Source organism: Xenopus laevis, chromosome 6L, assembly GCF_017654675.1.
Source record: "Xenopus laevis strain J_2021 chromosome 6L, Xenopus_laevis_v10.1, whole genome shotgun sequence".
Taxonomy (NCBI): Eukaryota; Metazoa; Chordata; class Amphibia; order Anura; family Pipidae; genus Xenopus; species Xenopus laevis.
In genome coordinates this window covers 41,052,839-41,077,740 of record NC_054381.1, presented here as the reverse complement: position 1 = coordinate 41,077,740, position 24,902 = coordinate 41,052,839, and the positions used below count along the sequence as shown (strand labels likewise).

Genomic DNA, 24,902 nt, shown 5'->3' with positions numbered 1-24,902 from the left:
AGGGGTGGGGGCCTATGTAGGGTAGGGGGTTTTAGTAGCAAGAGTTTTTCTCCTTTAAGCTGCTCATTTTATACATTGCACAATATAATGTATTAATGGTAATGTTATTAATGCATTCCCAAGCAAGCCTGTTTGCATATCAAAATGTATCTAGAAGAGCATACATTTTCACTATACCTTAAAAAAATTACTATATCCCAATCCACCATTTTTACTGTTCCCTGGCATACTTTTGCATGATCTCAATGGTTATACTATTGGAAGCTGTACTCCACATCATCAGGGTTATATTACTGGAGCAATATTGTATTCTAAAACTTTCCCCAGCTCTCCAAAGCCAACTATACAAGTAATACAAAAAAAATCCTTCCATGTGAATCCTAACGGATGTGTACATGCATCTGCCTCCATGTTGTACACCCCTGCATATGGAGCCTGAAGCATTAAGCATATTTATTTCGATGGAGCTAGTTGAGTCAAACCACTATACAGGGATCAATACAATAAGTGAATAAATAAACACAAACATACATTGTATTGTAAGATTTAATCAAATATTATGCCAGGTAGTCTTTTTAAATTTATTTCCGAAGAGACTGTAGGGGAGTCTTTCTGGAGGAGCTTAGGGATGGAACTCTAGATTTATGGAGCAACAACAGAGAATGGTTTAGGCAGGATACAGCAAATGGAATTTGTCTATGAAAAGAGCAGAGTAGTCTGAAAGAAAGGTATGGAGATACAACAGAAAAGTTGTGAGGTGCAGAAGAATGAGTGTTTTTGGAAAGTCTGCGAAGGAGTTTATTATTCTTTGGTCAGTGGGTAGCCCCAACTCGTTAAATTGTAAATGTCAATTTTAAATAAAATATCCAGGTTTTTTACATGCGATCCATGCCTTTTGAAGTTGTATTTTTTTAAAAGAACACCATATTTTGAGTGCAATTGGCACTTTAGATACTTTTTTTGGTTATATTTAGTCAGATTTCATATTTAAATTTATATGTTCATTACATCTATTTACTTCGTAACATGTAGCCCTTTTCAGCCCAGCAAATTTGCCAACTGTAAAACTCCACCAATGGTTACTCCCAATCACTTTAACGGAAAACACCTAAAACTAAGTGTACATACTTTTTTTTTTTTTTTTTTTTCTTCCCCCCTGCCCATAAGTGATCTTTTGAGCCAAATGAGGCTGTCTTCTTATGTCCAGCTGTCTGAAAGGAGCCAAGTTGGCATCCACTTTAAAGCTGACCACAGACGCAAAGATCATAGTCATAGGAATCTTCATTTCGTACAATTTTTAGACCGTGTGTGGATCGTTCCTACATTTTTTTGTGCCATGGTGATTGGTTGTTTAGTTGAGTTTAAAGTTTAGTTGATTGGACAGGTTAGAAACTTTGTCTGCTAAAAATATCTACATGTATTGCTAATCTGACAATATCGATGGGTGACTGTCACTATTTGTTGGACATAATTTTCATACAATTGCTGATTGTCCATTGATGGCCAGAACATCGTAAGATTTGTTCTTAGTACTACTTTATTTTATTTATTACTTTGGTTAGTGGTAGGTAAGAGATTTCCAGATTGTTTTCCAGAAATAACGTTTTTTTTCAGTTGCTTTCCATTTTAGATTTTTTACCATTCTTCCAAAATCTGTGGTATTTCCGTATGGCAGCTCAGTAATTCAGGTGCAGATTCTGAAGTGTTACAATTTTGCAGCATTTAGTTGATCCATTTCTCAGGAGCTTCTCTGGAGTATTGGCAACTATTGTATCAATTCTAACCGCTGCCTGTAATGAAACTTGGGGACAAAGATAAGAAATGGCTAAAATAAATGGAATAAATTTTAGAAAAGTTTAGATAGTCGACGACCCCCCCCCCTTCCCAGAGCTGCTTTAGAAGGTGAAAAATTAGATTTACATTCCAATATTAGAAGAACGGTCACACTTGGAAAATAGAAAGTAATTGGAAAAAGTATTTTTATTTCTGGTGAACTGAACTAAAAAGTCTTGGAACAACTGTAACACCAAAAAACTGAGTGTTCAAAGTAATAAAAATAACACATACTGTTGCCCTGCACTGGTAAAAACTGATCTGTTTGCTTCAGAAACACTACTATAGTTCATATTAAACAAGCTGCTGTGAAGCAATGGTGGAAGCTGAAAAAAGGCTATAGGTTAAAGGGATACTGTCATGGGAAAAAAAAAATTCAAAATGAATCAGTTAATAGTGCTGTTCCAGCAGAATTCTGCACTGGAATCCATTTCTCAAAAGAGCAAACAGATTTTTTTATATTCAATTTTGAAATCTGACATGGGGCTAGACATGTTGCCAATTTCCCAGCTGCCCCAAGTCATGTGACTTGTGCTCTGCTAAACTTCAATCACTCTTTACTGCTGTACTGCAAGGTAGAGTGATATCACCCCCTCCCTTTTTCCCCCCAGCAGCCAAACAAAAGAACAATGGGAAGGTAATGAGATAGCAGCTCCCTAACACAAGATAACAGCTGCCTGGTAGATCTAAGAACACTCAATAGTAAAAACCCATGTCCCACTGAGACACATTCAGTTACATTGAGAAGGAAAAACGGCAACCTGCCAGAAAACATTTCTCTCCTAAAGCGCAGGCAGAAGTCACATGACCAGGGGCAGCTGGGAAATTGACAAAATGTCTAGCCCCATGTCAGATTTCAAAATTGAATATAAAAAAAATCTGTTTGCTCTTTTTAGAAATGGATTTCAGTGCAGAATTCTGCTGGAGTAGCACTATTAACTGATGCGTTTTGAAAAAATCATGTTTTCTGATGACAGGATCCCTTTAAATAGTGGATAATAGATAACACCATTATGTTCTACAGAGCTGATCTGCTATCTACTGTGTAACTTGAGCCTTTGAGTGGCTGCCCCATTGCTACACAGCAGCTTATTTATATAAACAATAGTAGTGTGTAGCCCTATAGTAAACTGACTTGTGCTAGGGCTGTTTACTCTACTTTCCTTGGTGTGCTGAGACCACAGATGAGCTCTCTTTCTCAGGGGTAAGCCCTTGCAGCTGGGTGGAGGCAAGGGTGTAGTGTAACTGTAACCTGATGCGATAGCACAATGATGGGCGCCAGTAGTTCTTTAACAGTTGAACCAAGAACAATATTTATTGAACAAGAGCACAGAGATCATCTAGCACATTGATCCACAATGGAGTATAGAACATACACAGCAGCATAAAGGAAGCATATACTCACAGCACGTATAGGCTGAATCCCCACAGGCTAGGGAATATACAGCAGAGAGTAAGTTGACAGCATGTGATGGGTATTGCCCAGTTTTCAGGATATCTTCCAGTGGCAGACTAGGGGAACTCCTGACATCCCTATCGCAACACTTGGTTCCCTACTCTGGGTCAGTAATACCCTGGGATCTTAATCCCTTTAACCTCCTCGGCCGAGCCTTGAGCTGCTCAACTAATTAACCTCTCTATCACTCCTAGAGCGATCTATAAAACAAGTATAGCTGTCTAATTACTAGGGCCAAGGCGCCTAGGGTCAGCACTACCCATTCCCTTCCAGCCTGCTTGGTTGGGCTAAAGCAATGGACCCAGAGCACATGGTTCCTAAACCTTTTATACTCTGGCACAGTGCCACTAGTGTACACTGTGTGAACTGCAGGGGTTACATAAGCACAAGGTCCCCATAAGGACCCACTGAGGTGTCCATATTACTAGGGATGTGCCTGTCTGTAAAGTGTAAGGGTGTCTTAAGATTTTCACATCCCTACAAGTGTTTTTGAAGTGCAAACAGCATTTTTACCAGTGCAGGGCAACATTGCATTATTACTTTAAAACAATCAAAATTTTTGATGTTACTGTTCCGTAGGTGCTTGTTCACTCTCTGGCACACAAGGAACTTCATGCAGGGTTACCCCTTGCTGGTTTATTAGGTGCGAACCTAATAAACCAGCAAGGGGTAACCCTGCATGAAGTTCCTTGTGTGCCAGTGTGTTCACTATTTGATGGCTTTGTAAGGGCTTGATCAAAGTATATTTCTGACAGCAACTTGGCAAAAAGTTGTCCATTCCGAAATATATATTACAGGTTTTGGTTTTAAATGGTCAGCCAAGAAAATTATGCATTTTTAAATAAAGATTAAACTGCAAATGTGTTAGCTGCTAAAAGAAAGCAATAGGCAAATGTTTACACAGTCACCTCCTCAACTCTTTAAATATTAAGGTAACCAGTTTTTATTTATGGAAAATATTGTAGCATCCTTCCTCGGGTTCCCTAACCCGAGTTTCTGAAACCTTTTACTTCTAAAGTTCCTAGGAGTGATCAGTGCAAAATGCCATATTCTAGTTGGCTTTGATTGAATCAGTTGGGTCAGGAACTTTATTTTACAGGGAAAGCAAACTATGCTTGGTTTGTTGGGTGGGGATTTGCCTTGCAAACCTAAAATATATTGAAAAAGAATGGTGGCTCCCTGTCAATATAGCAAGTTCCTTCAGCTGCCTGGCTCTTGTGGGGAGGCTCTTTATGTGGGCGCAGCACATTTCCGTGGTTAGCAGTTATGCTGGCACATGTCCGTGATTACCAGTTATACTATTAAGCCAGAAACTAAACCAGCCCCACCTAATTTCATTTCATGTACTTGGTAACAAGGTAATGCCTACTTTCCAGTTGTTTCATTGCCCTTAAATACTCTTGTTTTGGTGGGTCATTAAGAAATGTCCTGTAATTTCACAGATATTGTTCTTTATGTAGGGTTTTTTTTTTCATTTTTACTGATATGAAGCAAAATCATATGTAGCTGAGGCATGCTTTGAACCTTCTGCATAATTTTTGCCTTGGGGCTTTACACTACCCATCATAAACCTGACGAGTGCATATTTTATTCAAGCCATCATAACCCAATGTTTTATTGATAGCATGTAATTCAAAGATCTACTGGCCTTTTGGTATTTGAGATATTTTTAGAGTTGCTTTAACACCTTGTGTACCAAGGGTGACTATTTGTTTCCCCTCTAAACATAGAACTTGATATTTTTTTCCCCTCAAGTAATACGAAATATACATATACAATTCTTGCAGTGTCTATTGCCCATATAATTGACTTGTGATTTTTCCATATCTAGGAGGTATGTGCTAATTTAACGTGGATGGAATGTGCAGACATATATTTCAGTTTGAATAATTTCATTAAAGAAGAACTAAAGCCCAATACATTTCCACCTGCACATTGTGCCATGCATTAAGGAACGCCCAACTTGAAATGAAGCATTGGAAAGATTTCAGTTTTCAAACAGCAAATGATTATCAACAGAATTTTTTTTTTTGTGAATTTACTGCTCCATCTTACTTTTTCTGTTTTGAGAGTGAAAGCCATAAACCAGAATGGTAGCTTTTGTTTTTGTTCCAGTTAAGTAATCTGTTCTCTTGTTACATAATCGGAAAACAGGATCATCTCTTGTTTTCCAAAAAGTGTTGGTGTGTTACATATTCAATCCGATTTAGTCTGGTTTTGCAAGACACCTGGTGGTAGTGAACAAGTTGAATTTAGGAATAGCATGGAATTAAAAAAAAAAAATGTCCAGCCTGCTTTAGTAGGAGCACTTTATCTGCAGCCTTAGATTGTCCATAATCACAATAGGGGTTTAAAAAGTAGCTATAACTAGTACCTTTCAAGCAAAACTCGATGAAAAATTAGAATTTTAATAAATGTAATCCAAAGCGACTTTCCAATATAATATTCAATGATTTCAAGATTATTCTGCAATACTGTGTGTATATTGTACATCTGTGCCATGTGGTGGTTTAATCAAAACTACTCAACTCTTAACACTCTATATGCAAAGATGAAGTCCTAGGATAGATCCTCTTCTCTCGTTTACAGCGTCTTTGCACCATCTCTGTTCAGGCTAAGCATCTCTCTTGCCCCCCTGGCCTTAATTCTGCAGTTTAGACCAAGGTGACCGTGTGTGCCATAGTCTTGTCTATGAGCATTTTCTATCCTACTGTTTAATTTCCTCCGTGTTCATGCTTTTATCACCTACTTTTCCATCACTTAAAAATAGCTCAGAGGTTCACTGCTTGCTATGATACTTCACTTTTTTCCCCTGTTAAAGTGTGTATATGTTTGTAAAACTTTCTCCATCTGCTGGAAAACAGTCACTCAGCCTTATATTGGCAAATTGTATTTGGGGTTTATCTACTTTTTTTTTTTTTTTTTTTTTTTTTTTTAATTTAGTCTATTCATGGTACGGCAGACAATAACACTCTGTTAATATAAATAAATATCTCTCTTTCAGTAACACCAACAGTCATTGTTGGGCTTCCATACAATTGCATTCTCCTTCAAAAACTTTTTAGAGGGCCCATCCAAAAACAGAAAATCTACCTAAATGGACGCTTACTAGACCTGGGCAATCCTTTTGCTTTTTATTACATTATCCCATATATGGTTGGCTGCTGTGTTTCTGCAGAGAGCATAGTGGTGGTCAAAACATTTGGCATGGCAGATACAATGTTTAATACGAATAGCATTGTATTCTATAGCATTGATTAAGTTTTAAATGTCTCTTGTGACTGCATACCTATGAGTTGAAAGCCTTCTTATACAAATACTGTTGTATCATCCTCGTATTGTATTGGCAGATGCTTGTAAAACAACAAGTATAAGCTCCAAATGTATAAAGAGCATTTTCACTTCTTGCTACTGGCCCTAGGCATTTACTACAACCCCGTCATTCACAAATACTTGCTGCACTGTCTTATGGCTGCAGGGTAAACGTGGGATTCCTGTGAATTACTCTTTAAAATAAAGAAAAGCAAACTGAAATTTGTGACACGGACAACCTACTGTGTGCTAGGTGCTCCGTCTGGTGCTTTTGTCATGTTTAGCTTATTAAACAGGCCTGTTCATGGGGCAGCAGAATGTTTTCTTATAATTTCACATAGCTGGAGATGCATTTCTTCACAGGTCACTGTGCATATTTAAAGGGTGTAAGAAACTGCAGGCATCACTTTTACCTCTCAGCTGCCAGCTCAGTTAATGGTCCAGTGCTCTGCCTCGCTGTGCTGAGGGTTAATGATACTTACATTGTGTTATGAATAGTTCCATTTTTTCCCATCCTCTGCTTGGGTTTCTTTTGCCTTCTCCAGGCTGGATGCTTTCTAATTTTATGAATGAAACTCCAGTTCAGAGAGACATCTGTGGCACAATAAGTGAGGGAGAACTTGGTGAACGCACAAATGCTGCAACTTTGCACAACAAGCGACTTTTAGTAGCTTTAGATTTAGTGAGCCATAAAACAAATAAACTCTTCTTTTCAGCTGCCCCCTTGGCATTACTTGCCCTACTAACTTGGCTGGGTTTTCCTCTGATTACATGAGAGAACTTGATAATGAGGTTACAATGTAACAGCTGAAAATTCTTTTTTCCTTTGTTGATTTATATTTCACTGTGTGAGATCCCACCGAAGTGGTTAACTTCTTCCACCTCATACTATTCCTCCTGAGCTGCTGCTTGTTAAAGGGGTTCTCAAATTATGGGTCTCCATGCCTTTTGCAAAGTTTCTCTCTAAGACAATATAGTACAGGTATGGGACCTGTTATCCAGAATGTTCAGGACCTGGGGTTTTCCGGATAAGGGGTCTTTCCATAATCTATGTACTGTACATCAAGTCTAGAAAAAATTAGATCATTTCATTCTAAAGCATTCATGGGTCCCCACTAAAACTCTTAATTTTAAAATGTAAAAGTTAAGGTTTAAATAAATTTTAAGTGGGGACCCATGGATGCTTTAGAATGAAATGATTTACCTTATAACTACTTTTGTCTGCATGCAAAGATACAGGTTGGAGATCAGTTATCCGGAAACCCATTAACCAGAGAACTCCCAATTATGCAAATGCCATCTCCCATAGACTTAATTTTATCCAAATAATTCACATTTCAAAAATGGTTTCCTTTTTCTCAAATAATAAGATTGTAATTGGAGTGGGAACAGTTAAAGAAGTTCTACATGGCTTTTCTTGGTAGTCATATGACTTAACAAAATACACAAGGTTTTTGTGTGTGTGTGTGTTAATAGCAAGCTAGGCAAAATCAGCAATGCCTTGTATGCAAGAACAAGTATTAAGTAACAAACTGTCGCTGTGAGGGGCCTTTTAAAAATTCTTTCTGCACAAATAATCTCAAACACTCAGCAATGTTTAAGGAAGCATCAGCTGTGCAAAGTAGTAGTGTCTTCTGAGGAGTCTGTGGGAGGAAAAAAAATTGTTAAATTGCAGTTTTCCCAAAGAATTATTGCTCTGACTTGCTAATAATATCCTTCTGTTGCATGTGTCTGATCTAACAGTAGTAGCGGAGAGATACTCCAACCCTCCCTATTTTGCAGAAAATGAACAACATGCTTGTGCAAGGTGGGCTAGAGTAGTTGGTTATTTGTTGCTACAATTTGAGAGCTGTTGCAGAAAACGATTGTAACCAGAGAATTGACATGCATCAATTTCCATCATAAGTACAGGTATGGGACCTATTATCCAGAATGCATGGGACCTGGAGCTTTCTGGATAACAGGTCTTTGTGTAATTTGGATCTCAAGACTACTAGAAAACCATGTAAACATGAAATAAACCCAATAAGCTGGTTTTGCTTCCAATAAGGATTAATTATATCTTAGCTGGGATCAAGTACAAGGTACTGGTTTATTATTACAGCGAAAAAGGGAATACATTTTGAAAATTTGCATTATTTGATTATAATGGAGTCTATGGGAGAAGTCTATTCCTTAATTCGGAACTTTCTGGATAAAGGGTTTCCAGATAACGGATCCCATACCTGTATATGGAATTGCCCACAGTTACAATTGGCATGTACAAAAAAATAAATATTGATGATTATTTGAGACAACTTCGTCAACGTTGTGTCTTTAGTTTGAGGCCAAAATACACAGTGTGTGAATTCTACATCTCTTGCTTTAGCATTTGCTTATTGACAGTGAGCTTTTGGCTGCACTAACACACACATGCTGCTGCAGCTATCCACTCCTGAGTACTATCACACACTGTTCTGTTGATGAAATCTAAGGCTGTTTTTTGGTGCGTTTGTATATTGCATTGTTTTTCTCTGTGATAACTACCAGCAGTCATGTTTCAATGTCTTGCTGGTGGTCTGCACTAACTAGGGAGATCACGGATACTGTGGTTTGACAGTGCTGAGCTGCTTAAGTGCTCTTACCCATGGGGGTGTTTTGGGGCGTTTGATGCATACTTAAACACATTAGGTAACTGATTCCATTATATTCTGCCTGTTTGTGCTCCTGTGAATTCAGAATAGTGCTTTATTGCAGACAAATTATCCTATGTGTTTTTGCACTTGCCGGGTAAGAATAAAGATGCATTCTGAGCTGGCACAAACATGCATAGTTTTTAAAAAATATATATAAATGCAATATATACATTTTCTTATGAACTCCCATGTGTTTTGAAATGCACAGGGCCCTTATACATGGGTGGAGACTACAATTCACTTACACAATCTTAAATTTTGATTTGTGCTCATATCCATGATTCTGGTTTAGAGTATAACCAAATATATATATATAGATATATAGATATAATTTTTATTTTTTTTTTAAATCCAAAATAAACTGCATATAATGTATCCATGGTTTTATTTTAAAAGTTAAAAATCAGAAGGCGTAAATTAAATGAGGACCCCATTATTTTCTGAATAAGCCAGTGGTCCCCAACCCATAGCTCGTGAGCAACTCGTTGCTCTACAACCCCTTGGATGTTGCTCTCCGTGTCCTCAAAGCAGGGGCTTATTTTTGAATTCCAGGCTTGCAGGCATGTTTTAATTGCATAAAAACTAAGTACAGTGCCAAGTAGAGCCCACTGTAGGCTGCCAGTCCACATAGGGGCTACCAAATAGCCAATCATAGCCCTTATTTGGCACCCCAATTGTCTTTTTCATGCTTGTGTTGCTCCCCAACTCTTTTTTTACATTTGAATGTGGCTCACGGGTAAAAAAGGTTGGGGACCCCTGGAATAAGCAAACCAGTTACTGAAAGCAAAGGCTTTTGCCATTGGCATGAAATGTTGGATCATATTTCACAATAACTGAATGGACAAGCCTAATATTTCTGACTCATTTGTTTGGGTTCTCGTCTAATTTTTGGGCTTGTGTAAAAACAGAATTTAAAATTATTAATAAATACTTGATTTACCTGGGTACTTGTTGGCATGTTATTTATTTTAATAAAACACATTTCAGTAAATGCTGTTGAAAAGTTAAAATAGATACTGTAAATCTGTTTTATGTAATGGCCATGGCCACACACTTGAGAATATTTAGCAGTGCTCCTACTAAAAGGCCAGTTAACCTTAAATACAAGATGTTCCTCTGTGAAAGATCATGCATGTGTAAATCATCTGGATTTCTGCACTGGAATTTAAAAGCATGTAGTATAAAAGAACCTAGCCATGTCACTTGGAAAATTAAACCGCTGTTTGGTTAGTCGTTATTTTGTGCTAGTTTGTGCCACACTACTGAAAAATGCTGCTTCCACACTTGGATTTTGTGTACACTCTCTTCATTTGTAAAATGAATGTACTTGTCCTGGAATCTACATTGACCTCAAAGCTACTCTCAGTGCTCTGAAAATCATTGTATAGGGTACAACTGAATGTGTTGTAAGGCAACATAAACACATGTATGCACCAGCTTCGTTGTACAAATGTATCTGTTCAATAATAAAATTACTTGTGATTGCTTTGCATTTATGACCAGTGTATGTTATACCAATGTGGGACTTTTCCCATATGGCTTCCAGGGAATAGGGATTCTTGCCATTGCATGTCATATTTAGTGTTTTATTATTGATGTCTGCATTGTTTATTTATGAAGAGCCAACATTCCGCAGTGCTGTAGAAAGGGATAAATAAAAGCAAATCTAGGCCTTGGGCTGTTTGTGAACGCGCCTATATAAGTAAATCATTGGTTAGTGTTCCAGATCAATTGCCCTAATCTGCTGATACTGTCATTAATGATGGGTATTGAGTGTCCCACAGCCGTAGAACTTTAATAAATTGCGGGGGAATTTATTTCAGTTGAGGTTTGCCGACCAATTTTGGTGCAAACAAACATAATTTCCTTTGCTAATTGTATGTATTCATTAGCTTTTGAGGTAGTTTCTATTATTTCTAAGCTTCAAAAGAACATTATAAGCATCTACTGGGCTATAGAATGACACTTGCAATAGTCGGCCATTAATTTTTTTCCTCTATATATGTGTATTTATTTATTGTAGTCCACAAAGTGTTTTTTTTTTTTTTTTTGGAGGGGGGTTGCTTAATATGGAAAACACTACTGTGGCATGTTCCCCATCTGACATACAACCCCTGCTTTTAATCTCATGCCTTTCGCCTGTTCTATTTCACAGTTGCCTCTCGGGCAGTGTCTTGTGAGTCAAGAGATTGGGAGACTGCTGCTTGGATGCCTCAGGTTAACTGCCTATTGCAGTGAGCATTATACTGTATATCTATCACCCTGCAAACTGGTTGCCAGGCCTGTGCCAAGCATTGTCAAGTCTATGCACTATATAGCACATTTTTCATTTAAGTACACTATTTAAAGTGGACCTGTCACCCAGACACACAAATCTGTATAATAAAAGTCATTTTCAAATTAAACATGAAATCCAATTTCTATTTTTTATTTAAGCATTCATAGCTGTTGTAAGCTCATTTAAAAATCTCAGCTGTCAATCAAATATTGTCTGCCCCTCCTCTATGCCCGTGGCATAGAGGCGGGGCAGACAATTACTTTCACTTTCAATTCAGCACTTCTTAGATGTCACTGCTCTCCCCACATTCCCCCAGTTCTCTTTACCATATAACTGTGTGGTCAGGGCATGGGGATGGACATCTGGTCCCCCATTCTGGTGCACAAACAAGATTTTGAGATGATGCAAGGCTTTTCTTAATAAGTGTCCACAAAATGGCTGCTGTCTGCTTGCTATAATTTTGAAATCCCAGACTGAAGGAAACAAGTTTCAAATAATTTATATAGTGTAGTTAAAGTTAATTTTCCTTGACTAATCTGATAAAATAGGTTTTTGAATAATTTTTTTGGGTGACGGGTCCCCTTTAAATCAGTTGTTGTTTGGAGACAATTGTAACACTTGTCCTGGGTTCATCTTTCAGCAAATGCAGATTACTTTTGGTTTTAATTGTAAATGTCATTGTTATTTAATTGTTTAATGTAAAGACTTCAGTACATCTGTCTGCCTACAAAAGATCAGCATTTGATGGATGGCATTTCATTTCGGTTCACGTTTGAGAATCCTTTAAATATTGTTAGAAAGGCACACTATACCATTGCACCAGAGTAATAGGAGCTGAGGTATAGGTTCCAGCAAGAACAGTCCTGGGGCAGTTTGATTCTATTGGAACTTAAATCTGTGGGTGAACTGTTATACCTTTTATACCACTAAGCAAAGGGAAAACTAAAAGTATAGGTTCACCAAATGAGACATAAAAAATAATAAAAATCATTATTATTATTACTTCGTTAAAAACAGTTCCCATAACCCATCTCCCTTAACAATTTTGCTTAAATCATATACCTATATATATATTGTGCCTAATGTTTACACGATACAGCTTGAACTATACTGGGCACTAAATATTTAACCACACACCGGCTCCGCTCCCACATACCGCAAAGTATACTATTTATTAACCTTGCGGGATCAACCATCTCTTTTGCCACGGAATTAAGCACCCTATTGGCGATATATACCACAGTTGCGATGGCACATCGCTATCCTCCTCACATGAACACTTATTCACGGATCTATCTAGATTGATGCTTCGTGTACTGCCCAAAATTCGTTACAACTGGAAACAATTGGCGGCTCCTACCAACAGCTTGCACGCAGTCTCCATTATTGTATTGTATTTAATAGTGAGAATTAATAGGGATATTGGGATCCCCACCCCCCAAGCAGCGCTGCTTATTTTAAATGGTTTTAGTAATTTTGGCATGGTGATAATAAATATTGCTTTTTAATTCAATTACTTTTGCATGGCCATTGGTTATCTAATATTGCTCGAATTGCATTTGGAGGTTAAGTCCCATATTGGTGTGGGTATACATGGCAATTTTGCTTAAATAGCAGTGGAGAGTACAATCTTTATTTTTTTGTTTTAGGACAATAAATTTGTGCGGATAAGAGAGAGTCCCTAACAGTACTGGGTGTGGAAATACTGCAGATGTTAAATTTTCCATTTATGTAAAATGTAATATTCATTTCTGGGATATGTGGCTAAGTGTGTTGATGCCCCCAGAGATCTGAAATGAGTCTTGTTATCTAATAGCCAAGCCATATTCTCCCTCAACCCACCCCTTGTCTAAAATAGGGATTGTATGAGAGGAATAAGCTCAGCATATATGTTTATTCATGCCTGAAGCTGCTCCTGGGAACGCTGTTCTCAGTCGGGCCTAGAAAAATTACTTTTAAGGGCCGCCTTGAACTGCAAGTGAACTGCCATGTACACGTAGCGTGATTATTACATTTACTTACAGAACAGATCACTATTTTCTCTTAGGATGCAACTTGATTACGTATAAAAGTTCAGGCCTAGTAATTCATAAGTGCAAATTTGTGCATTTATAACCTAAAACCGGGTTTTCTTTGTGTAGGTGTTTGATTTTTTTGATTTTTTTTCCCCCTGAATACACTGACTGGATTTGTAGATGTCAATACTTGCATGGCCGGTGTCTTCATTTGTTTTATAATATTTCTGCTTTGAATGTGGCATGTGCGGTAAGTACAGTTGTTGTGGAATGTGTGGCTTTCACAATCCAGTATATCTTAGCTAGAGTGTGTTTTCCTAAGGTTTTGTAGCATAGCTGTAAACAGTCCTGGATTTTCAAAGCACAATCCCACCCTCTGGAAATGTCTGCTTTTTGCATGCACAGGTTTTTTACATGCATGGGTATGGCCAACTTGCTGTGAGACACGCTGTATGTCTTTATGTAATTAAAACAAGCTCTAGATTTATTAATATTAACCTGTTTATAAGCACAAGCATGTACTGTACAATAAATAGGTATATACACTGAACCTAAAGATTACATACAAAAACAGATTGCACCCATTTTATAAAGGAGCATAGTTTCTTTAAACCTGGAACATAAGTGTTCTGTTGTTGCTTGTAGATATTTACATTGTTGTCAGGCAAAAGGTTAAAAGATCATTTAAGGCCCCCATACATGGACAGATATAATCTGGCAACAGATTAAATTGGCAGCTTAATACGCAGTGTATGGATGCCCTCTGATGGGCTTCCCCTATCTATATTTGCCTGAAAGTCAGCCAGATATTGATATATTGTTTAAATATCCTGTCTGATCAAGAACCGCATTGGTTCGTTGCAGTCCTCGATCTGACCACCCATATTCTACTCATTGTGATCTGATTGTTGGGCCCATGATCTGATCAGCCTGATATGGCCCACCTCGGACATATCTGGGAGAGATCAGTTTATCCATACATCGCCAAACGAGTGGATCTCCCTATGTATGGCTAGCCCCCCCCATCACCATCTAATTTGCGTTACCTGATTTTACATATATTGCCCAATAAATACTTGTCATCTTCAGTAAAATCAAAGCCTCTGTTTTATATTTGAGTAAATTCACCCCTGGTAACGGATTTGCTTTTGGGTAGGATAACCAGTTTTAAAATAAATGGACAAAAATGCTGCTGCCTGACATACCAGTCTTGGGGAAATCACATGGAGAGGTAATGGCTGGGAGAGACTATCTAGGCAATGATTATGAAGAGCAGAGATTGGGCAGAGAGGAAAGCTGCAGCCCATCAACATCCAATGTTGTCATGCACTGGTTTTGTCACACTGGGTACAAAGTATTTGTTTTTGTAAATATTATTTGAAAAATAATGAACTGTTGCCTTTGCCATAGTGCGTGACTGTGTGGTATACAGTGAAACGTCGATTTTAAGTACCCTGAAGTTTTTCCACATTTTTTTATTTGTGCTCCCACCAATTTATAATGCATTTCAATGGGCGCATTTCCCTGATTTTAAGAAATGTTTTCCCACATTTTACATCAACATTTTGTCCTGATGTACCCAAAAACTGCTCCCCCCCCCGCTATGAATGTTATTATTTGTTAAATAGAGGTTTAAAATACTAACCAGATGTATTTTGCCATGTTTCTGCCTGTAAATGGTCAATTCCAATTAGTCTGCCCCTTACATAGTCCTGCACCAATCATTTATTGCTTTAGGTTGTGTATGTTTAACAACCCTTTAACCCTTGTTATTAACACAGGAAATATTGTATCTCAAAGTAAAACTGATTCATTTGCATATATCATTTCAGTACTAAACTGCTGATTTTACATTTTCTTGTAGTTTTAAATAATTTTTTCCTGGTTACCTGAAAAATGTAAAATGGTGATTCTACTGTATATAGATAAAGCTGGATCACCGTTGTTCTTGTAAATATAGATATAGAGAACTGGCAAATCTATGACAGTGTTGTAGTGTGTGTGTGTGATCACTTGTGGTTTTGTGTGTGTGTCACGACTAGTGCCTTATAGTGATGGTATTTAAAGAGGTGCTTTCCTAATCAAGCCCTACACTAGTGTAATAATGTTAAACTGCCGGCTGCAGACAAGTCTGTTAGACTGGATGATTGATATTTACGTTTCCCTCGCCAGCTGCTTGCAGGGTGTTTCTCTTGCATGCTGCTGGGATAACAAAAGCCTTGCTCATGTGTCCTAGTTTGGCTGCGTTGCACCATTTGTTGTACACAGCAATTTTTCTTTAGTCGAATCATACTTTAGAGGAGGAATGCATTTTTCATGATACTTTTAAATGTGGTTCCTTTGAGGATATCGGATTTATTTCCCTCCCACCTTTTCCATTGCTACATCAGGGTTGCACTTTGTTCTATGTTTTGGAGGAGAGAAGGGAATCCCGACTTTAATTTTCCTTCTTCATTAAGCCTGTGGATGTCACAGTGCTACAGAATTCTGCCCTTCCGTGCCACCCAATATTAAAGTCAGGGAAATGTAAATGGGAAATCGTCTGACTCTGCACGTTGCTTACTTTAACAGCTTTGACAGTATAGCAACTGTTAGGAGTAACTGTCTGTGCATCCAACATCTGGTGCATCACATACATGCACAATCCAGAGTGCTGCAGATAAACGAAGTTTAGGGATTGTCATAAAACATTGTAAGAAAGTAAAAGTAGCCATACACGGGCAGATAAAAGCTGCTGACCGATTCCAATCGGGCAGATTTTAAAAATCCTGTTGGGGTGAGGAGCACATCAACATGCTTGTCTTGCATTGTGATCATCCCAATATTGCCTACCTCAAGGTGGGCATAACGATTGGCAACCACATTAAGCAGAACTTTACATGAGTAGCCAGCTGAAGCCATCTGTCCAATTTAAATGTTGAGCCAAATAGATTAAGAAAACATTTTAAACACAGTTGCCAACTTACCATATAGTTGCCACCAAATCGTTAAATGATGTTTGACTTATTCTAAGACTTTAATAAATGCATTTTGTAGCCATCCTTGCAACCTATTTTAACAATTCCCATTAAAGGAATAAACCTTATTTATAGTGAGTTTCTCTTTTAAAATAGCCCACCTTCATGTTCATGTTGTCCTGGGATCTCTGCAGCACAAGACTCTGCAAATTTCAGTCCTGACTGGCAACTAGATCAATGTATGGCTCCATAGCAGCCAGCATTAAGCATTAGCCGTGTAGCATGAGTTATATAGGAAGGCATCTAAAAAAATTTTTTAACAGCTTGGGATTTTAGATTAGTTATAACTCAAAACACTGAACAATTGTGTATTTGATTTAAAAGTTGTATGAATAATAATCTTACCAGTGTACATAGGGTTATGTACACTACTCTGGGTCCCTTGTTTTCAGGTGATTTTGTAACATTAGTATATGGAGCAGAGACTGAAATGATCTATGTTTTGGTCGCTAAACTCTGTTGTCTGGCAGCAGCGAGAACAGACTGTGCATGTGCTGTGAGCAAAAACAGAAAGGTGGGGAGCTCATGGAGACATTTATAGAGGCATGAATCTTTAGTTTTTTGGACTGCTAATCTGCTACAGTATAATACATATTTCTAATTAACAGTCTTGTTTAATGTTATTTTAAAGTGATCTGGTGCAACATTAAATTAAAAACAAAACTAATGTGTGTCCTTTTTGTTCCAGGTACTGGACAGCCTGTTGGCACAGTATGGGACAGTGGAAAACTGTGAGCAAGGTACAGCAAGCATACAATATTAATATTCCTACCCCAACCATTTGGAATCTCCATATGTATAGTAACTTAATGTTGTTCTTTTATTCACACTTCTAGTGAACACTGAATCAGAAACTGCAGTAGTGAATGTAACATATGCCAATAAGGAGCACGCTAGACAGTAAGTTGAATTTTTTATTTGTGTCTACCTTGTAAGCATGAAAAACTACATAAGTCATTTTAGAAGCTATACAGTCATCTCATTGTACTACCGGTATGGGACCTGTTATCCAGAATGCTTGGGACCTGGGGTTTTCCGGATAATGGATTTTTCAGTAATTTGGATCTTCATACCCTAAGTCTACTAGAAAATCATGTAAACATTAAATAAACCCTATAGGCTGGTTTTGCTTCCAATAAGGATTAATTATATATTAGTTTGGATCAAGTACAAGCTAGTGTTTTATTATTACAGAGAAAAAGGAAATCACTTTAAAAGATTTGGATAAAATTGTGTCTATGGGAGACGACCATTCTGTAATTCTGAGCTTTCTGGATAACTGGTTTCCGGATCATGGATCCCATACCTGTACTCCTAATGCGAGGGCAAATCTGTCAGTACACAGAGCTTTTAGATCTTTGCCTCTTAGCAACAAGAATGCTGCATCAGGTAAAATTGTATGGAAATCTACTTGATATAGGGTTATATTATGTTAATGGATTTTCACTCGCAAGTTCTGCAAAGCCATGTTCACGCACAGGAGCATCACTGTCTATACAGTAAGCCAACCCACTGCAGACCATAACCTGTAGTATGTAAAGTAGGAAGGGTATTTGGGGACTATATATAGTTCCTTGCATCATCGGCACTCGCCAATCAAGTGTCTGGCCAGGTGCTACCCATAAATCAAATACAACTCCAGTAGAAAGCACTCACGCCAAGCAGTTTCATGACAATAAGGCACGGATGTTTAATATTCTGTACCCATGTCAACACGTTTCGATCCACAGACAATTGGGTACCCTAGTGAAGTTATGTATGTATAACATGGAGACTGTGATGTCCTTATGGCTTTTGTATTAAAATTGCAGCCACAATGTTGGGTTATTAGTATAGGTTAGGGTGAGAAATCCTGTATGATTGTAGGTTTGTGGGTGATATTAAGCTTTTAGAATACACCAAATCGACATTTTTTGGCTGCTTGGGTCTTGGTGTACAGGTATGGGATCTGTTATCCTGAAACCCATTATCCAGAAAACTCCTAAATACAGAAAGGCAGTGCCCCATATACTCCATTTTACCAAAATAATCCAAATTATTTCCTTTTTCTCTGTAATAATAAAACAGTACCTTGTACTTGATCCAAACTGAGCTATAATTCATCTTTATTGGAAGCAAAACCAGCCTGTTGTATTTTTTTAATGTTTACATGATTTTCAAGTAGACTTAAGGTATGAAGATCTAAATCACGTAAAGATCCATTATGCGGACAAACCTAGGTCCCTATCATTCTGGATTAAAGGTCCTTTACTTGTACTTAAAATGCCAGGGCTTATGTTGAATCCCAGTCTGGGACTGCAGCAACATATTACTTTGTGGCATTGTAAGTCTCACTGCTTGACAGGACTGACACCAGTATGCTTTATTCTTTAACAGCAAATATGTAATATATAAATATTTGTTCACAGCACCTCCACCAAATATGGACAAGCTTGTTTTGTAGCAGTGTTGTGGGAATTCTTCTAGAGTAGCTAAAGTATGGATTCTTTTTTAGCCTGTTTGATACTCCTACTGTTTTAAAACATGTTATTTAAAAAAGCTGCCGTACTTTGTTTGGGATCGGCTGCCACCTTGTGGTTACATTTTGCAATCGGCTGGATGCTTTCTTTCTGGACTTGGGTGTGCATAATAAAGGATACCACCATATTATAATTCTGCAGCACCAAAAGTGCAGTGCATAGCACTCCAGTAGCAACCCTCTGTATAAAACAAACCCCTCCCTTCTTACGTCTGCACCCTTTCAGATATGGAGCAATGCATTATACAGAGGGTTTTTGGTGGATTGCTGATTTGTTTTTCTCATACAATACAAAGTATAATGTGACTAAATTAATAACAAAAACCATAACATTTTATAATTTGTATGTATGTTATAAAAAGTATGTAATACAAGCCTTATTATTCGTATCAATGTTGTACAAAGGGGAGTTTACTGCCCTTTTACATTGCTAGTGTAAAAGGGCAGTAATGTCTGGTTGGCCTGAAAGGATACATGAAAGCCAAAGCAACAGCTGCATGTTATTTCTTTTAAAAATACAAAGTAATCTTGGGTTTACACAAATTGGAATTGTCCCATCTAACATCATACGTGGCATACATTGGGTATGCATTGCTACATCTGTACCATGTATTCACCTGGTTTTAAAATGTGCACAGGGTATAATAAGTCAATGTAAACTGTTTTTCTCGCTTTTCCAAAAAACAGAGGACTCGAAAAATTAAACGGCTATCAGCTGGAAAACTATAGCCTGAAAGTGACGTATATACCTGATGAAATGGCAACACCGCAAGCACCATCCCAACAGCTTCAGCAGCAGCCGCAGCAGCAACACCCTCAAGGGAGGCGTGGGTTTGGGCAAAGGGGACCTGCCAGGCAGGGATCCCCTGGTGCTGCTGCAAGACCTAAGCCTCAGACAGAGGTTCCGCTGAGAATGCTGGTTCCCACACAGTTTGTAGGGGCGATCATTGGGAAAGAGGGTGCTACCATCAGGAACATCACTAAACAGACCCAGTCAAAGTATGTGCTCTATGGTTCTTTTTGTTATTTTAACCTATTAATCATACATGTATTTACAAAAGGGGGAAAAAATCTAAATATTGTCACAGTTTCAGTTTGATTGTAGCAATCTTTTATTTGGTTTGTTGTTCCAGAGTAAGAACTACTAAAACTATTCCTGCTACAAGGAATATTATTAAAATCCTATGTCCTTTCTGTGAAGCATGAATTAGACGGGGATCACCCGTGGGCATAGTCACCTCCCCTCATTTCTAACATCACACAAATAATGGGGGCTGCTGTGTTAATGTCTACCAGGATAGATAAGAAACTGCACTGCTAATGAAAAACTATATTCCAGCCGTGTACTGATAAAGTAGGAATCAATATGGCCTTTAAGCACTTACAGAAACAAATCATCTTGTATTTAACATGGCTGTTCCCCTTGCAGAATAGATATTCACCGTAAAGAAAATGCAGGTGCTGCAGAGAAACCGATTACAATTCACTCAACCCCTGAAGGCTGCTCAGCTGCATGTAAGATCATTATGGAGATCATGCAGAAGGAAGCTCAGGATACCAAGTTGTAAGTAAACTGATCTCTTTGCTGGCTTTATTTATTTCCTGATGACTTAAGCAAGGAATAGACTATATTCAGAATATTCACGGAAAGAATACCATGAAGGACACAGCAGATAAATAAGCATTTTTAAAAAGATATGAAAGCAATATGGTCACATGATATATGTATCGCAGTACCAACAATGGAGTGATAAAACAGGAGAAATATGTTCTAGAAAGTGTGTTGTTATTATTATTATTTTTATTATTATTATCATTATTTCAGCACTGAAGAAATCCCCTTAAAAATATTAGCACATAACAACTTTGTTGGCCGTCTTATTGGTAAAGAAGGAAGGAACCTTAAGAAAATTGAGCAAGATACAGATACAAAAATCACAATATCTCCGTAAGTTATGATGCATTTTTGCTGTTTAACCTTTTGTTCTAATGTGTATCGGATCCATAACCCCTCATCTCTCTCTGCATTTTATTCTTTGTGGCCTCAGACTACAGGACTTGACACTGTACAATCCAGAACGGACCATTACAGTAAAAGGCAGCATTGAGCCATGTGCCAAAGCCGAGGAAGAAATCATGAAAAAAATTAGGGAGTCCTATGAAAATGATATTGCTGCTATGAATGTAAGTGATTGTTCTGCTTGTTCTGGGAGGGTGGTATGGGGGAAATATATTCCTATAACATTGTACAGAGTTTAGCATAAAGCTGGAACGGAAATGATCACATCTGAATAGAATGATGCTTTATAATTCCTGGTGCTCGCTAGCACATTCCTTCTAACTGTATAAATTGGCTTTTAACCCATACAGCTACAGAGTATAGGTTCAACTCAAGTACAGCTTTCACTTTAAAGGCAGCTCTGTTCTGTACACTTAAATTAATAGTACAACTTTTATATGTGGGCATTGCGTGTATATATGTATGTGTGTGTGTGTGTGTGTGTGTGTGTGTGTGTGTCTCTATATATATATATATATATATATATATATATATATATATATATATATATATATATATATATATATATATATATATATATATATATATATATATATATATATATATATATATATATATATATATATATATATATATATATATATATATATATATATATATATATTTGTTTCATTGGCGTCTTGGGCTATCAAAAAGTTGGATACATTGCAGACTCTGTAGAAAAATATGTGCCAATGCTTTACATAGTATTTAAAGTAAAAAATAAAAATTAGTTAAATTTATTTAGTGAATTTTTGTGGGGGGTTGTTAAATATTTTTTTTTCTCCAATGTAAACTTGTGTGAACATAAGAGACTTCTGCAATGTGGAGTGAGCAAACTGCAAACATTTATTCCCTGAGCCTATGGGGTTATTTTTCATTCCTATTTTATCTCAACATTTTCTGCTACAAACTCCGATCAAATCCGCTTGGATTTTTTGCGCTTATTTATTACATTTTCCTGAAAATGTGCGGGAATAAAATCAGATTTTTATGTTATTGTATATTATTATATATATTTTTTTTTTTGGATTTTTCACCCGAAAACTCAGATTTTCGGCCGAAAACTTCTTCGTATTGCACGAAACCCAGCGCACAACAAAAACTCATTGGGCCTTCTCCCATTGACATATATGCAATCTGAACAATCTGAGATGCCGGATTTTCAGATTCAGACTTTTCCATCCTCTGGGTTTTAATAAATTCTGATTTTTGCATTTGGAATTAAGTAAATAACCCCCTGTGTGTGCCAGGTGGTGGTGTTAATATATATATATATATAATTTTTTTTTTTTACACAATATGCATTTTTTTTTTTAAAATCTACAGTAACTCGAATGCAATTCTAATCGGAGTATAAATTACATTAAATTGAGATTTTTTTTTTTATAAATTCAGTCTATAGGGGCAATTCATCTACGTTACAGAACACAGCAATATTTTAAAAGGGAGTGGCCATATTGGAGTTCAGAAAAGTCCAGAAGCCAATGTTATCTTCTTGTGGATCTCCAAGTTGATTGTCTCTTGTTGAGCTATGGTGTATATCCCCCTTTAATTGCAACTGCTGCTAAACATTTGAATGTATATGAAGGGCACAGCAGAAAATATAAATAACTTTTTGTGTTTTAAGGGGATTCTATCTCTAGAAATGTTTTATATACAGGTATGGAATCCGTTATCCGGAAAAGTTATCCAGATAGCTCCGAATCATGTAAAGGCCATCTCCCATAGACTCAATTTTATTCCAATAATACAAAGTTTTAAAATTGATTTCCTTTTCTATGTAATAATAAAACAGTACCTTGTACTGTTTATTGTATACATGATTTTCCAGTAGATTTAAGGTATGAAGGCATGCAAATAGCATTGGTTAACTGGAATTGTTTCAAGGACACGGTGACACAGTAGTTATTTATTGGCCTTATGCCACATTGCTTTATTTTCAAGATAATTTTATCTTGGCACTTTCAGAGCTGTATTCCCTTTCTGTCAGATTTGCAGATTAATGTGGCTATGTATCTCGTAACCTGATCTAAACAGGCTGCATTCATTGGGCCGTGTCTCTAGTTGGCACCTTGTGTGGCAAGGGTGTGATCACTGCTGAATAGTTCTTTATACTAAATGGTTCCGTAACAGCCATGCCACAGTCAGCTAGCCCTAGTAATCACATCAATTGTGTAGCACAACTTTTAATACTAAAAATGTATGATGTGTAAACGTGTCAAGAGGATATTCTTTCTATTGCAGCTCCAGGCACATTTGATTCCTGGTTTGAACCTGAATGCATTGGGCCTTTTCCCATCATCCTCATCAGGAATGCCACCACCTTCTGTTGGAGTTCCCTCACCTACATCATCTACTTCTTATCCACCATTTGGGGTAAGACCAGTGCAAATAACTACAACTTAAGCCTACAGCTTCCTTAAATGTAAAACTTTAAAAAGTTGCTTTAATTTCTTTTGAGTGCAGCCAGAGTATTTGCATCAATATAAGTCTGTGTGTGTGTATTTATTATACAGATGCCTCAAACAACCTGCAAAATGTATACTAAATCATACTTTGAGATGCAATCCTGTATAAATCAGAGCTTAATGATGTCCCTTGGGCCACATGATTCATTATAATTTAAGCTTGTGTAATATGCTGATACATCCTACTTTAAAGGGATACTGTCATGGGAAAACATGTTTTTTTTCAAAACGTATCAGTTAATAGTGCTACTCCAGCAGAATTCTGCTCTCAAAAGAGCAAACATGATTTTTTTTTTTTATATTTCATTTTGAAATCTGGTGCTAGACATATTGTCCGTTTTCCAGGAGCCCCAGTCATGTGACTTGTGCTCTGATAAACTTCAGTCACTCTTTACTGCTGTACTCCCTTTATCCCAAGCAGTCTAACAGAACAATGGTAGCAGCTTCCTACCACAAGATATCTGCTCCCTGGTAGATCTAAGAATGGCACTCAATTATAAAAATCCAGGTCCCACTCCGACTCTTTCAGTTACATGTAGTAGGAGAAACAGCCTGTCAGAAGGCAGCTCCATAGTGCCGCACTGGCCCTTTCTGAAAGCACATGACCAGGTAAAATGAACTGAGATGGTTGCCTGCACACCAATATTACAGCTAAAGGTATACACTTGTTAGTTCAGGAATGACATTTTATATTGTAGAGTGAATTATTTGCTGTGTAAAGTGTCATTTAGAAATAAACTACACCATAAAAATCATGACCGAATGCCTTTAAAATATAAGGATAGTAGAAGTTTTCTTTAATTGCCGTGATCTCTGTAAAAACATTTAACCTGCAACCTTGCTTCATGGTGATTCTGTAGCTAACCTATATTAAGCCAATATACCTATATTACAACACACTTTGAAATTGAATAATACAAGACCAAAAGTATTTGGGCACCTGCCTGTCCAACATCTCGCTCCCAAACCACAGGTATTTAATATGAAGTTGTCCCTTTGCTGCCATCACATAATCTCCCTTTGGAAGGCTTTCCACTTAATGTTGGTAGGATTTACTTCCCCTTAGCCACAAGAGCATTAGGGAGGCTGGATACTAATGTTTAGGATTAGGCCCAGCTCATAGTCAGTGTTTAGTTCATACCGTAGTTGTTCAGTTGGGTTCAGGTCTGGGCTCTTTGCAGACCAGTAAGCTCTTCACTCCCATTTCTGCAAACTATTATGGTTTGTATTTTGTTCAGGGGGCATTGTTGTGTAGAAACAATGACAAA

General features: G+C 37.4%; 1 protein-coding gene across 3 annotated transcripts in view; it reads left to right on the top strand.

Annotated features, from left to right (window-relative positions):
* Nucleotides 1-24,902, top strand: part of igf2bp3.L (insulin like growth factor 2 mRNA binding protein 3 L homeolog) — a 75,228-nt gene that overhangs the window by 43,693 nt on the left and 6,633 nt on the right. For all 3 annotated transcript variants that reach the window (XM_018266309.2, XM_041565291.1, NM_001088283.1), the window contains 7 exon segments: nt 17,275-17,326; nt 17,423-17,486; nt 19,792-20,103; nt 20,534-20,668; nt 20,930-21,052; nt 21,153-21,288; nt 23,411-23,542. In XM_018266309.2, the coding sequence (XP_018121798.1) occupies nt 17,275-17,326; nt 17,423-17,486; nt 19,792-20,103; nt 20,534-20,668; nt 20,930-21,052; nt 21,153-21,288; nt 23,411-23,542 (954 nt within the window).